Here is a 17,152-nt window from a genome sequence, read left to right on the forward strand (position 1 = left end):
GCACGAGGAGGTGGAAGGCAAATGCCAGACGATGACAACCGCGTCTGTGGCGCAGACACTCGGATAATGGCACTCGGATCACCCAGGATCCTCGTATCGCACTCACTTGGTGCGCTAAGCCATTTTCAACAATTTTGAAATGGGGCAATCGTGTCGGAGTCGGAGTGGCGGTGGACTGCGTCCCAAAAATCACACCTTGCTGTAAAAGTGTTGTTCGAATTCACTTTGGGTGAACTTTTAAAATGAAACTAAGACTTCAGGTAGTCTAATCTCTTATATATAAAAAAAAAAAATCTGTTTTCTTATTGGGATGAAAAGTGCTGAAAACCTAAAAATTGGAGTGATGAGATGTGTTGTGGCATTCCACAGGGATTACTGCTAGAGACCCTGACATTAGGATAACTATCATCAATTAAGGGTTAAAGATGTTTGATGCGTCAACTTGAAAAACGCTGAAATATGCTGCATGATGGGCTGAAGTCAAGATTTCAAATCTCATCTCTTTGCATTTTGTCCCCGCGCTTTTTCGTGTCTTTGAAAATTTGTCCACACGCTGCCGATCACTACTCAGTCGCTTATCCAAAGTCAATTAGGTTGTTGAGAATATCTTTTATTAATTGGTGAATTTCATTAGGGGTGTTTGCATTTTATTTGAACGAAACCTAATCAAATTTGTTTCCTTTTCCATAAAAGAAAATCAGCTTATTCTCTTACCTTACCCAATGTGAATTTAAAAATATCTGTCACTTTTGCCGTACTGTTATTTACCCTTGTTTATTTAAAAGTCTGCATATTACTAACAGTTGTTACGAGCAATTTGGTTACACCAAAAACATCAGCTTCTGATCAACAGAAGCAAAACAGGCTGTGTGAATGTTTGTTCGTCTTTATGTGAACTGCAATTGGCTAGCAACTGGTTCAGGGTGTCCCCCGCCTATACCTGGGATAGGCATCGGCAAGCCCTCTACCCTACTGAGGATAAGCAGCTCTAGAAAATGGGTTGGATGTATTTCAAGATTCCCAGATTTGCTTCCTAATCTTTATCTTCTACATAAAAGCTGTGCTCAGTCTATAATTCAGTGATTCATTGGCGCTATCAATATGGGTCATGTAGTCATCACAGTGGTTTACAAACCAGAATTTCATAGCTAATTTGGGCGAGACCCTCTTCCACGCCTGACTAAAAAAAAACCTTTAATTCTTCGATGGCAGTAGATTGTTGGATTCCAGTTGGTTTCACGGGGCAAAAGATGCAAAATGGGATAAAATGAAGTTAGACGCTGCGTGTGACTCATTAGTTAATCTTTCAGCAGATATTGCACACACGCGCACACTCACACACAGGGGAGCCATGCAGTGTGGATCAGACGCCGCTTCCTTCTTCCGCTGCAAATCTTTTCATCTGTTTTCAAAACGACAGTCTTACAGGAGGGGGAGATGTTGCCTGCCTGCCTTCTGCTGCTATTTCCACTCCTTCTCACATCACACACACTGTGACTACACTCTCTCTCTTTTGTGTGTGTGGGGGGGGGCTCCAGCTTCTCCCAATCAACACTCTGCTCCTGGTATCTCATTTGCGCCTTCTTTTTTTTTTTTTGCTTTTGCCTAAAAGTGGAGAAGCTCAGATTCGTCTCCACACTTCCAGATTGATACACAGCAGAAAGGAGGCGACGCCGAGCGAGTATTTGTTTCGGATTTGGAGTTTTATCCCACGCGGAAAGCGTCTTAGCCACTAAGTGACTCGAGCATGTAATTGTTGACGTTTGGTTCTCCAGCCGTTGTCGTCCACGTGGTGTCCGAGTGATGTCGGCGAGCGGCGCGTCCCCCCGTCTGACCGTCTTCTTCTTTTTGTGGCTTCTGCTGCTGGCCGCGCGGCCGTGCGCAGGCAAGAAGAAGCTGTACATCGGCGCGCTGTTCCCCATGAGCGGCGGCTGGCCCGGCGGCCAGGCGTGCATGCCTTCCGCCCAGATGGCGCTGGACCTGGTCAACAACCGCAGCGACATCCTGCCCGACTACGAGCTGGAGCTCATCCACTACGACAGCATGGTGAGTCTCGCTCGCCCTCTGTGCGGCGTGGTGAACATTCTTCAAGTGTTTTCTTGCATGTTCAAAAAAAATGTTTGAGGGAGTTACACAGTCCAGTGAGGGATAACGACACTTCTGTTTGTTTTTGAGGATTTTAGCTGCAGTTGGCGTTGTTGTTGCTATTGTGGTTGTTGTTGGCAGATGTTTACTGCGTTATTTTTTTTTATTACGTAAATAAATTGCTGTTAAAACCACTTAGTTATAAAATATTTAGGTTTGCTAAAGTTTTTTTGAATTTGTAGAGGCACAACAACAAATAACTTAACATCAACAATGAATTGATTACTCAATTAATCGATACTTACAGTATTTTTAATGGTTTAAGGATCTAAAATTGAACAAATGCTCAGAATTTCAGCCTCCCGACATTGAATATTTGAAGTTTTTTTTTCAATTCGGATGATCATTTTGTTGAATCAAAAAAGGATGTTTACAAACATCTGCTCTTGCTTTGGAAAACATGCATTATCAATTTATTAAAGTAATGGAAATGAAAATGTTTTTTAAAAAATGTGAAAATAATTAACAGGTCAATTAATAAAAACACATAATCTTGAGTTGCATTCCTACATTTGTTATTGTTCATTGAGTTTGATCTATTGCGTTTATTTATTAATTTATTTAATTGGAAACCGTTGTTTGGATTTTTTTTTTTTTTTGGGACCAAAATGTCAGTTTGTCTTTGTGGAGTATGGCTGAAAATTTTTAGAAAGAATCATATATTTTTTTTCATGTATTCCAGCTTTCTTAAAAATACTAAAAGTTTATATTTTATGTATTTGTATGCCTTACTTTTTTGGAGTTTGCTCTAAACACATTTTTATTGCTATTATCATCAAAACTAGACAATAAGAGTTTTACAACTGTTGCATTTTTGTTGGTATATATTTTTTTCTTTCCTTTTACATTTAATACTGCATTCACTACACATAGTTTTATCAATGTAAATATGTGATTACAGTATTGTGATTTCCATTGCTGAACTAGATTGTTAAAATATTGAAAACCATTTTCAAACCACAACAGAGCCAGACAGAGTATTAGTATTGGACCTGTACCTAATGATGTGGCCAACCATGCTTGTTTTGAGACGCTGTGTGACCATTTATATGAACAATCGCACACTGACATGCAATATGTTTCATAATCAGATTGGTACCATATGTACAGCTGACTGGACATGTTTACTCAACTCTATTCATAATAAATAAATAAATAAAAGGGGTTAGCAAATTTGTGCAAAGAATGAACATTTGTCCAGTGGTCATAGATTGTGTTGGTCTCTCTAGGAGTATTTTATTCAGCAATTTCAGAAGATAGATTGTGTAACGTCATCTGTTTTATTTCTGGCTCTTATGATGGGAAATTACATAACAAAGGGGAATGCGCATCTCCAAAGGTATACAATGTTTTGTAAAGGAATCACTATAACATAATGTAACAAGATGCCTCATTTTTCAACCAATTTGCTCTTAATTTGAAAAGATAAATGTACTGTTCCTGTTATAACATTACAAAGCATCAAATTGGATTTGCTGTTACCTTCAAAAACTTAGTTAAAGTCTCATGTACCCCTCAAGTGCCTTTGTGTACCCCAGGGGTATATATCAATCTTTCCAAAAAATGGAAGCAAAAGTTCAACTTGTAAAATCCTCTAGTATATTCATTTTGATGGTGATCAGCGTGAACTTTGGCGTCCCATAACTGTCCATATATTGTAATGATATTAGTCTCATTTCTCCATGATATGATGGATCGATGGCCCCCCGAAGCCCCTCATTAGTCGCGCCAAAAGAGCAAACGCACCTCCCACGCCCGTCAATCACTACTTGAAAATGTCACATGAAGAACCAGAGAGGAATGGTCGCTTTAAGTGGGATTGGTCGTTGCCCTGGGTTGCATCTGTCAACAGCACTTGAAGTGGGACAGACGCTCTCTGTAGCTTTATTCTAATGGGCAAGGAGATCTCTGCATTGGAATTGCAATAGGAGTGTGTGTGTTCGTGTGAGTGTAGTTGTGTGTGTGTGTGTGTGTGTGTGTGTGTGTTGGCATGGCAACAGAGTCGCTCTTGAAGCAAAGCACATAAGGATTCAAAATGTGTGTGTGCAAATCAAGATGTATGCGGCACGTGTGTGAGAGTGTGTTCCTTTTTTGCTCAATGCTAAGTGTGTGTGTGTGCTTAAGTGTTTATGTTGAGATGGTGTTTTTGTGTTTATGCATGTTTATGAAGGTGTAAGTGTGTATGGTCAAGTACAGTACATCTGTTTAAGTTTGTCTTCAAGTGTTCTTCTGTATGTGTTGAAGTATGTTTAAGTATGTGTGTGAGTGAGTGTGTTTGTGTTGTGTGTCTAAATGTGTGCGCGTCTCCAACCGCAGGCGACAGCCATTCTGCCATCCCATTGCCGTGGAAACTGCACATGGAAATGCTTAATCTTTATATTGGCGTTAGCGGCATCCGGCGCACTCACACATACACACAGTCTCACTCTCACACACACATACACACACAGGTTTGTCTTCCTAGCCTAGTGGGAACATCCAATTGACGTCATTTGTTTCCTGGGATCTAACCCAAAACTTAACTCATGCAGTATTTTGGCCAATCCTTTTGTTTTTATCATATCAAAGGGAAAGCATCGAAAGAACACACCAGAGAGCTGAAAATTCACCCAGATGGTGACAAATTTTAACATGCCATGACCACTTACTTCTCACACTTTCAGGAGTTTGCCATCCCATCCATGATAAAATACTGATGTGGGAGAAAAAAAAACAAACCCTAAAAATGACGAAAATACTGGACTAGGGTTAACCCTAACAAATGATGACCTAACCCTTAACTCTCACTCTAATCTCAATCAAAATTAAATTCAAACCGAAACTCTAAAACCAAATTTGGACCCTCAAAATGAGGTCTGGGGTTGAGGGGCCCATCAAAATGGCTCCACAAGGATAAGTGGTCTCCACAAAGATAGTCAAAAGAAAATCTTGACCCTAAAAATATGTCTTGACTAGTGGGGCCCATCAAAATAACTTAGCAAGAACAAGAGTTTCCCACAAAAACAGTAAAAATCTGGAATATGAGCACCACCATTAGGCAACATAAAAAAAACACTCTCATCCATTTGAACACACATACACTTGCGCATTCACTTTGCGCTTAAAAACACACACTGAAACACAAAATCACACAAACGTAAACAAATACACTTTCACACACGCGCTTAAACACACTCTCACCCACGAGTGTTGTCTCTGCCTGGCCACGTAGTAATTTTTGTAAGGAAGTGTGTGTAGGAGAGTACAGGGGATTTGTGTGTTTTCCACCTTTGTAATTGCCAAAGTGAAGTTGAGATGTCTGGCATGACAATGAGCGCCTTAGCCAGGATTCATTAGCCGCAATATTTCCCTTCCGGCTTATCATTATTGTCGCTCACGACCGGGCAAATATTCATCGAGTGGGCTGAGGACGTTCCCGTGTCGGCGTCAAATTGAACTTGAAATTAAGTCATTAAGTAAAATTGGTGCTTCTGAAGCATCAACAGAAGAATTGAAATCGAATGGTGTATTTCAGCATGACCTTTCCTGCCTTGGACACAACTTTGATCTACGGACAAATAACATCAGATGAAATGCTCTTCATTCAGCATTTGTGTTTTTTTTTCTTCAAATTAGCAGCTGTGTAAAGGCTTGAATGTCACATTCATTTTTAGTCTGAAGTATTGTTTTCAGCATTAATGCAAATCCACCAATCATGACATATAACACCAGTCATGTGAATGCTTGTTTCTCAGCATTTAAGGCCAACATTTTTTGAATGCTTGATTCTTCCTTCAATATTCTGATAAAATATTTGGTTGGTGTTAAAAAGTATTCTCATCCCTCAGCATTCATGCAGGTGTGTGTGTGTGTGTGTGTGTGTGTGTGTGTGTGTATATATATATATATATATATATATATATATATATATATATATATATATATATATATATATATATATATATATATATATATATATATATATATATGTATATATATATATATATATATATGTATATATATATATATATATATATATATATATATATATGTATGTAGTTGAAAGACAAATGTAATCTTATTTTAATCCAATATAAAATGATTGATTAAAGATTTTACATAAAAAATTACATTAATCTTTGAAAAACGTTACTCCACAAAAAACAGCAATAACAACAAAAAAAAACAGTAAATAAATGTAATTATAAGTCCCATACGGTTAATTCCCAACGGTTTTCATTGAAAATTATAGCCTCTCATATTTGTTATATTATATATTGACTAGTGTTGAAAATGTAAGATTTTTTTGTCATTTAAAAACTACAACTTGTTTTAATCAATATATCCAGAAAGAAAAATTAAAAAATAATTCCACAAAAACTGTGGTTTAACATCATGAAAAAACATGGCTTTTTACAGAAAGCCTTCCACAAAAAAAAAAAACACTCGTGTATAAAAGGAGGACTACTAAGTGAAAAATTAACAGGATGGAGGAGGAGCCAGATCCTTTCAATCATGAAGCACCACCCCGGATTTAACCCTTAATCACTTGCGGCGTCCCACCTGGCAGACCATCGACCACTTGGGGAAAAGTACGTCGTGGCTGCCAATTAAAACAAAGCTTCGGAAGCACCTCGTCTCAGCGCATCCACTCATGGCATCTGCACTGTCTCGCTGCGTCGCTGTTAATAATTCATCAAAGATGGCATTCTGGGCTATGATGTTGTCGTGGCAACGGCCAGCGTGCGGATGCGTGCGCGCGTCTTGGCACGCGCGGACGCTCAAGTACATCGTGAGGTTCCGCTTCCTTGATAGCCGGGGAAACGGTACACTGAACTATTGCGTCGCGCGTGGATTATACGGCGGGCTTCATGAATATTGCATGCGTGACACATGGCCTAATGCTTCACACTCCCAACGTTGCGTCTCTGTTTCTATGTGTTGCCGCTCGGTTGTTAAGTAGCAGTAGTTGAAAAGAAAAACAAAACAAAACAAAACTACAATGCTGGTCTGCTATTAGTCGACGCCCTAAGATACTGGTCTACTATTGGTCAGCGTGACGGTGTCACGAAGATGCTGGTCTGCTATTGGTCGGCGCACGGGGTCACAAAGATGGCTGCCTAAAGACTTAATCTTGTGTGAGAGTGCTTTCAATATCGTATTTATTATGCATTTTAGGGTTAGGGGTTAATTCAAACTTGAATTGGTTATCCATGGCTCCCAAGATTGCCAGTGATGTTAAAGAGAGAAGTAAGAAGATGAGTTATATGAAAACGAAGCTGGAGATAATCAAGAAATAAGCTAAGATAGCCTATGCTAGGCTACCCTTACTAGGGGATATGGCCATAACAAGCATCACTTTAAGGTAATTAACCCCTTTTTATATTTTTTCAATTATGATCTTATTTATGCATGTATATTATATATAAATAAAACTTACTATACTATTATGATACCAATTTTTAATATGTATATACAATTTTGATGTTTTTACCTGGGGTTTTACACCTAATAGCTAATTAAGATACGTTTGGATTGCTTGCCGTACGTTACGAATGGATTAATCTCATCAACCGAAGGCCCACTGTATATACATGAAATATATATATATATATATATATATATATATATATATATATATATATATATATATATATATATATATATATATATATATATATATATATATATATATATATATATATATATATATATGTATATATATATATATATATATATATATGTATATATATATGTATATATATATATATATATATATATATATATATATATATGTATCCTCATGAATACATTTATAGTACATTTATTTGTCATTTTTGTATGGAAAAAGTAATATTTGTAAAAGTTGTAAAAAGCAACAGAATTGTTTTGTTTTGTTTTTTAGTATTTTCTTGATTAAAAAGACAGTATGTTTTGCAATTAGAAGTCATGTTTTTTTGACCAAAAAGAATTGAATGGAAAAAAGTTGTATTATATCGTTCTTCGCCCCTGTGCCCTTTGTTTTAATTGATAGGGGCGGCACTATTTCTCGCTTGGTTGCTGGTCAGCCAGGCAGGACTTTGCAAGTAATTAAGGGTTAAATCGAGAGTAGAGCACTATGATTGAAAGGCATTCACTCTCCCCTTAGGCCCTTATCTTACCACCTAGTGTTTCATATGTAATATCATTAGAGCCTATTAGTGGTGGCTTAGCCACTTTTTTTTTGCAAAGGGCTATGTTGGAAACACAGCTCAGAGAATTGTGTGATCGCTATACAAATGTGTGAGAATACTAAGACGCATGTGGTGATGATGACATCCAAGATTTGAATATTAGCAGTTGTGGCGTATTCAGGTTGAAGGATTGTGACTTATTGTAAGTACAGTTGATTCCCGTATATCACGGACAGATTGTTTTTTTCCAAACACACCCGCAGCAGGTGAAAATCTAGTAGATGTAGAAGGACCGCTTTAGGTCTTTATACAGACACTTCACATACACTGACATCCATATTTTCAAATGAACTATCATCTATCCCAGCTGCGATTCGTCAGCTTTATTGACATGATGAAGTCTGCACAGGCTGATTGCGCCCTCCAACCCTCAAAACCACCCGTGGGGAGGAAGTGATTGTTGCCGCTGATTGATTGTGGGGGGAAAAAAAACAACCAAAAAAAGAACGCCCCCACTGCCTTGTGGAAATTGCCGCCTCTGGTTGGATGTCAAAACTGCAAAGTCAATGCTAATTTTGTTAGCACCGGAGGACTGTAGCGCTGACGTGAAATGCTAAAATGATTAGTTTACACTATAAATGGCTGTGTTGGCCTTTTTGTGGCTTCTGCATTTCCGATAACATGTTTCCGATGCACGTTTGTAGCCCGGTTTGATGGTCTGCATGATAAACTAAAAAATTCCCAAGACTGCACACTATAGCAAAAATGTTTTTTGTTTTTGACTTTGTCAGTATCATACGTGTGTTTTCTAAAGTACCGTACATTATTTACTTTGGTGTAACTGTCTGAGAGTTGTAGTTTACTCTATGACAATACTCTGAGACCTATTTTTTTTTCAAATATTGGGCTTGACAAATACGCCATACTAAAACTGATAAAAATGTAACTTTAAATACATAAATTTGCCCTAAACAACTTATGAATGCAAAATTAATTCAAGAAACACAATTCCAAACAAAACAGAAAACTAACGATAATGAAAAACCCAAATATATTATCACAATGGATTGGCGACAGCAAACAGCGGACATTTTGACCACACCGTCCAATGTGGGCAGGGCATGACATCAAAATTTGACAATATTTTGATGATTCTCAGTATAAAAAAGCTTCATCACCTATGAGCAAAACAAAATTGGGTGAACGTCGATATTAACAAGACACATGAAAAAGTCCTGAAGACACATAAATTAGCAACATTTTCTTTTGAAGTTCAATATGTAAGGCAGTGCTTCTCAAATACTAGTCCTGCTGGGGGTACTTGAAGGAACTCCAGGGCGTACTTGAGATTTTAAATAAAACAAACATGCAAAAAATCCTCTAAAAAGAATTATTGAATTACTTAATTATATCAGGAAAATATAGGTTCGTAAAACACATTTTATGTTCAGTAGGTTATTCAGTTTCATTATTGCTAAAAGCCAGATTGTCCCCCATACTAGAATAGGTACTTGTCATGTGCCACCGCTCGTTACCTGTCTTTTTAATGATTTGTGTGTGTGTGTGTGTGTGTGTGTGTGTGTGTGTGTGAACACATCTCTACTATGTTCCCAAAAGAGGAAACTTTAAGTTGAATATTTTTCTGTGGACAAATATTTGTTATTTTTTGTGGAAGAATATTAATTACTAATTATTAATATATTTAATAAGTCATCTGGATTGGCGACACCAAACAGCGGAAATATTTTAGCCCCGCTGTCAAAATATGATGCACCTTTAAATGATTCTCAGAAAATAACAAAACTAGCTTCATCGCCAATAAGACAAAATTAGATGAACATGTTCATAAGACGACCCACAAAAACGTCTCCTATTTAATAATCATTTTGATTTCAAGCTGCCATTTTGTGTGAATCTCAGCACTTTTTTTTTTTATCCCTTTAGACGAAATATATTTTTCCCACTACATCATCTAATTCGGACCGACGATGAATTATTTGACGATCAATTCAAGGCTCCGCAATGAAAAACGGGGTGCGAATCCCCGTTCATCACTTTAATGATGAAGCTCCTTTCAGTTTTTTTCAGCGATCAATGTCAATCAAACGTGAGCATTAATATGTTGTTTCCTGAGCTCATTAGATGGTGCAGGTGCTTCCTTTTGGCCACGATCAACCCCAGCATGCATAATGCCACTATTTGCACTTTCATTTGCTTTCCTGCCTCGGGTGCTGTCGACGCTGCGGCAAAAGTAAGAATATTACAAGCCGGGCCTGGCTTTTTTTGCCGTCGTCTCTCTCCCGTCGCCATGCGAGGACCTTGAGTGTTTTCACTCGTTAGCTCAAACAAGACAATTGGCGGCGGCGGCGAGACAAACGTCTTGAATTAGGAGCACCGTCACGGCCCGTTGATTGTTTGTGACACCCGTCAGGAGAGTTTCTATTGTGTTTGCGAGGCCTCCGCGGGGCTGAATCATCATACGTGTCAGGACAGTTTAGGCGTGACGGCGGCAGGCGGCGGGCGACCCATCGCTCCTGCCAGCCTGTCACTTACGTTGAAAGCACATCAAAGAAAAATACAGTCAACCCCCGTGAGTAATTGACGCAGCCAGTAAGAATTTCTATAATTGCCTGTATTATTATCATAAGCCGTACGTATACCCAAAACTAGGGTCCCAAACACTGTAAAATCATTTCAACGTCAACTTGCATCTTTAACATTCGAAACAATCGCAGAACATTTGGTTTGGAAACAGAAGTGCACATGCAAGCTGAACATTTTAAAATCGGAATGGTTTGAATCGGTCAAAAGATGTGGAAATTACAAGTGGAAGCGCAAAATATGAAATCGAACATTTAGATATTAGTTTTGGCTTTTCTTTTGAATGATGTAAGGATAAACTGAAAAGTTTAAAGTTGGAAAAATTTGTATGATTCAAAAAATAGTAATGGAGATTTTTTTTTGAAGGCTTTTATTTTGAAAATTTGATGAAAGCGATTTGGGATAGGAATAAGTTGAGCAGTTTAAAGTCAGCATTAGAATCAGTGAAAAAATCTGGATATTAAATGTAAAAATCCCAAATTAAATTTTTTGGGAAACAACAGGAAGAAGCAAAGCAGTTGGAAGATAAATTGGAATGGTTTCATAGAAGGAAGAAAAAGGAAAAAAGATGTAGAAAAAAAACTCATTTTTGGCTTTGAAATAAAAAAATAAGACTGAGCTCAACAGCGTAATGTTGAAATGTTTCAAGGGAGGGGGAAAATAAGAGTTAAGGAAAAACATAAACATTAAAATGTAGCTGTTATTTTGAAATTTGGATTGAAAAAAATGGGATAAGGTGAACAGTTTAAAGTTGGAAAAGTTTGAATCTTTCAACATTTATTAGAGAGGGCTAAAATAATCTTAATTTTGACTTTTATTTTGAAATTTGGAAAGAATGGGAGTACAAACTGAACAGTTTCAAGTTGGTATGGTTTGAATGAGACAAAAAATATAGCAATTTAAAGGAAGAAAAGCATCTACGTTTTTGGCTTTTATATAGAAATTTGATTAAACAAAACAATTAGGGATCGATATAAGATGAAGAGTTTAAAGCTTCCGAAAAATTGCAATGCGGGAAAAAAATGGGGGCACTCAATGTATAAATCCCAAATTTGTAATTCCGTGACTTTATTTTGAAGCTAAGACGAATGATAAAAATAAGTTAGAGCCACTCTTGTCCTTACGATTTGTCTTGTGACGTTCTTCCAGTGCGACCCGGGCGAGTCCACCAAGCTGCTGTACGACCTGTTGTACACGGAGCCCATCAAGATCGTGCTGATGCCTGGCTGCAGCGGCGTTTCCACCATCGTGGCCGAGGCGGCTCGCATGTGGAACCTCATCGTGGTGAGTTTGCCGCTTCCGGGAAATTCGATGGAATTGGACTGACGGTCCAGAGGGTGGAGGAAATAAATCGCATTGATGTAACTCCCGAGTGACATCGTCACAAATTTGATGATTAACTTTTTGACTCTCAGCCATTTTGAAAGCACAATTGTTTATTGTCAGCTGTTTGAGTGCGTTTTGACTGATTTTGCGAGACCCACGGGATATTGTTCTGTTCCATGATGAAATCGAAACCAAACCTACCAAACACAAGTAATAACTGACCTCACACCAGAAAAAGTTTGATTCTAGTTTTTGTTTCCATTCTTTAGTAATCAGTATGACCTCATGGTTGTTTTCACTAAAAACACATGTTTTTGAGCAAAAAGTGAGAGAATATATTTTTTGTGAAAATGAGCTTATTAAGAACAGTGACTTGGACACTGATACGTTCAGTGTTTGTGACACTTTAAAGAATGGAGAATGAGCTTTCGGAGAATGAATTCAAGTCAATTCCGTCATGTTCTCAATGTATCTGCCTTTCTCAAATGACAAAAGGATTTGTTTACTTTGGTGCCTTGTGAACAGCTTGATCTTTTGCCAAAATGTCCCACAAAAATGTAATAAAAGGAACTGTAGATGTCAGTTGGCCAACAGCGTTTTATAACTCAAATTCCGTGGTTGTTTATTGATTTTTAAAAATGCCAACACTTGAACGTGGCAGCTCCACAAAAGACCCAGACGAGGACATAATAGCGCAAAACAAAAAGTATTGTCCTATCTTGAATACAGCTTGTCAACATGTGTTTTTTTTTCTAGGTTTGTCACCAAGTTCTATTTCCCATCTTCTGTGTGTCGCCCCGCCTCTCACTTGGCTCCTTATTACTTTTGTCTGATTGGCTTCGACGTTTTTGACGTTAGTCACAAAGAATAACGGCTTCTAGTGGTTGGCATCTGTCCCTCTTGTCCTACTTGTCCTTTTTGAAGATGGCCTCTGCGATATTTTCTTTCTGCCCGCAGGCGGTTGTGGGAAGTAAAAAAAAGCACGATTTTGTCCAAACATGAAAAGAAAATTAAGACTAATAAAATAAAATGAAAAGGAAAAGTGGAATCATGCTCACCATTGGACACATCGAAGAGAAAACATACTTGTGTTGGAGGATCACGTCATGGTGTTTTCCATTTTTATCCTTCGCCATGTTCGTTTATATATCGCATTTGTGAATGAAATTTGAGGCGAGGATTTCTGGCTTATTTGTTGACAGCTTTACAGAGCTAGCTAGCTACAGTAGCTCTTCATTTGCGTCCAATGTGGATAACATTTGGTTTTGGTCTATATCTCTTTACTTGTTCAAGCTACCTACAAACTCTTAGTGAATTTGATTGATTTATCTATTGAACATGTAAACACAAATTTCATCAAAATAAACACAGCCTAAAAAAAGGATTAATAGATATTAATTACTTTCAGTCAGTACTTCTCAATTAGATTTTGCCAAGCCCCACAGAGAAAACTTTTCACGCTCCCCCACCCCTCTCGACACGCTGACTACAAATAATATTGCCATGTATAAAAAATGCATTAGTATTTCTGAGCCTGTGTCCTTATTAACAAAAGAAAAAAGCAATATATATCGACTTTAAACAATTGTTTATTCTTCATTACAGCATTTACTGTATATGAGTCACAGGTTAGTCTGAAGCTGAAAAAATATCCTAAAATAAAAGTGCCTGAAACTTTAAAAAAAAAAAAAAAAAAAAGGAAATTCTTATTTTATCACAATTACATTTCTCATGACAAAAATAAAGTCTTTTCCCCGGGGTCATCTGCCCCACTATTTGAGAACTAAGAAGCACTGCTATAAGTTTAGTTATATGTTCAAAGGAGTAGGACGAAGTTCACAAATTGTGTAGTCCTACCCTCTTGTTTTCTATAAATAAAATTATATATAGAATTATAAAAATCATACATATATATATACAAAGTAAAAAAGTAAAAGAAATATCTGATATTGATGGAAATGAAGATGAAGCATGCATGACGGACGGTACTGGACAACAAATTATTTGACTCAGTCTCAGAAGAATATTGAAAGGTTATTTATGATTGTATGTGTTCTGGTAGTTTGTCGAAAATGTGTGTGGTGACAAAAGTTTTTTTTTTCATGTTTGAGCGCTGATTACTACAAATGAAACAAAGCTTGAAACATTTTCTTTCTGGTGAGGATCTGTGCTTATACTGTTTTGTGACAGAACGCAATATTCTGTGAGTGCTCTAAAACAGCCGATAATATGCGGAACTCTGCTTTGAAAATGACTCATATAGTTCGTATTTTTTCTTTATTGCTTGAGTTGAATCAGTGCTTTTGCCAGATATCTTTTTTTCCAATATCCGTTTTTCTACATTAGCTAAGAGTGTGTGTGTACTTTTGCTACCTCTGCCTGCAGGTGCCTCTTTGTAGCTCAGGCAAAGAAAAACCTCTGGTTCCTGGATCAAAAAGAGGGTATTAATCAGCTCCTCTCTTCACTCTTTTATATGGTCCTGTGTATCCGTTTCTAAAAGCCCTGTTGAGCATTGATTGCTGCTAGAAGGCTGAAGGAGACCCGATGGGTTGGAATTAAAAGATATTGTTTGAGGTTTTACTGGGGAAAAGTGGGATCATGCTCACCAATGGTGGATAGCTGCGGCTTTAGTCTAATTCTTCTGTTGGGGAACGCCTCAAGCTTTCCAGTGAGTGACATTTTGGGTTATTAAAGTTTCCTTTCGCTTGGCTTCAAAACAGGTTGTGTTTTAGTTCTGGCATTGATCAGATGTAAAATACTCAAATGTGTCAAACTCCAGCAATATTTCATTTCACGTCTTCTAAATCAATATGAGGCAACTTCTTTTTTAAGCTTTGTAGCCTTGTTTCGAAATCATATCAAATATAAAAGACATCTAATCAAAATAATATTGGCTTGTTATTATTGTTATATTGTAATTATTATTCAGATTATTCCATGAGATTCAATCAAAAACACAGGCCATATCGATTTTGTTTTTTCCTTTCGCCAATCGAGAAGGTGTAGGATGAAGCGAAAGGTTACCAGCCCAGTGCACGTTTTACTTAAAAAATAAAAAAAACATATTTCAGCAAAGAAAAATACCCCAATAGAATGCTAATCTCAAGAAAGAAAATTAAATCTATAATCAAATGAATAGAAAATATTATTTGGTCAGTACTTTGACGTTGTGATATTCTTTTCAATGCATTGATTGAACCACATATTTTCAAATAATTTTCATAACCATGCCATGTATTTACACCTATAACAGAAGCCCACCTTTGCTTTAGATTATTATTATTATTATTACATATTATCATTATTCCTCATTTGAAATTGTGATTGTTTTTCATTTTACATTTTATTTACCATAGCTTTCATTATTCTAAATTCGCACCTAATGGCTAGCTAGTAGCTAACCAGCAACACCAGTGACTTTTACCGTATCATATAATGACGGTATAATAGATTAGCGGTTTCTCAGCGTCCTTAATAGAATATGATTTCAGATTGGCCTTAAATTGACGTTGGCAGCAACTAAGTGACGGCAATAAAATCAAGGATAAACAAACGTCCACTATAGTGGACACCAATGAACAGGCTCGGTCTTATAATATGGATGTATGAAAATTGTATGGCAAATTTCATAGTGAATCTAAATCATGTCAGATCAATCCCATACCAGATTGGACAGGATAAAAATCATACCTCACCAGCATTTTAATGTCATGTCACCAGAACCTCCTGGATGGAGATCTTAGTTCTTATTGTTATTGAATTGCTGTACTTGCGCCTTCAAATCGTCTGACAGCGTCTTTGTTCTGATTGGACGTCACTTATATGCCATGTGAACAACATTATCTCCCTGCTGCACTCTCAGGAATGCGTTATTACTATTATTGTGAAGAGCACACATTGTCCGACGTGTCTGACATCCATCACAGAGGGGAGAGGGAACGTCCGTAATGGTTTCCTAAATGCCACCTTTCTCATTTTTAAAGAGATCTGTTGAAGGTTTTTCCTTTTACTTGTCATCGTGAGACTAATTGTTTGAAACGTCGGACATTTGGCATTTAGCGCTGCCCCGCCTTCCCGACCTCTTCGAAGTTTATGTCCAGTGTTCTTCTTCACAGCTTTCGTATGGCTCCAGTTCGCCGGCCTTGTCCAACCGCCAGCGTTTCCCTACTTTCTTCCGCACGCACCCGTCAGCCACGCTGCATAACCCCACCCGGGTTCAACTCTTCCAGAAGTGGAAATGGACCCGCATCGCTACCATCCAGCAGACCACTGAAGTCTTCACCTCGGTCGGTACCGCGCATCGCCGGCCATATGGAATCTGACAGGCAAATGAAACAAACAGGCCTGAAATTCATCGAAAATTATTTGATCATTGTGACACGTTTGACCAAGGAGTGTCGTACAGTTTGCATCACGATTGTCTTCTTAACTCTTTCGGTGCCACAGACGAGAAATCTCGTCTTCGAAAATACCAGTTGTGTGCCAATGACGAGACTTCTCGTCAAATGTTAGTGTGATTATGTCGTTTGTTAGCAACACGAATTGGTGATTGATTATGATTTCGGAACAGCAGTTGCTGTAGAAAGCAGTAGAAGCCATTCATGTCCATATTTGGTAAATTAAGGCTTATTTTCTAGTTGTTCTTACCATTCTGGTATGTTTTTCTGTCATGCGGATCATTAACAATTGTCGTTGCGATTGGCTTGGCATATTTTTTCTTAAACCGATAAGTGGGTTTCTGGGGCAAGAAAAAAAAATGCAAGCATTATTTTTAACCAAGGTATTCAAATAACTTGAGGACCCTTTTCAGCCTTAGATTGCTTCAGCTATTGTGTGTGTCAAAGTGGAATTAATGGGAGACGAACAAGAAGGACACCACTGTTGAAAAAAAAAGATGGCCAAACCACATGTGACAAGCCACACGGCTT

General features: G+C 37.7%; 1 protein-coding gene across 2 annotated transcripts in view; it reads left to right on the forward strand.

Annotated features, from left to right (window-relative positions):
* Positions 1-17,152, forward strand: part of gabbr1a (gamma-aminobutyric acid (GABA) B receptor, 1a) — a 56,897-nt gene that overhangs the window by 13,517 nt on the left and 26,228 nt on the right. For both annotated transcript variants that reach the window (XM_088410569.1, XM_088410570.1), the window contains exons 7-9: positions 1,886-2,046; positions 12,048-12,182; positions 16,340-16,510. In XM_088410569.1, the coding sequence (XP_088266695.1) occupies positions 1,886-2,046; positions 12,048-12,182; positions 16,340-16,510 (467 nt within the window). The remainder of the gene's footprint in view (positions 1-1,885; positions 2,047-12,047; positions 12,183-16,339; positions 16,511-17,152) is intronic.

Source organism: Hippichthys cyanospilos, chromosome 3, assembly GCF_059441005.1.
Source record: "Hippichthys cyanospilos isolate Australia breed blue-spotted pipefish chromosome 3, RoL_Hcya_1.0, whole genome shotgun sequence".
Lineage (NCBI taxonomy): Eukaryota > Metazoa > Chordata > Actinopteri > Syngnathiformes > Syngnathidae > Hippichthys > Hippichthys cyanospilos.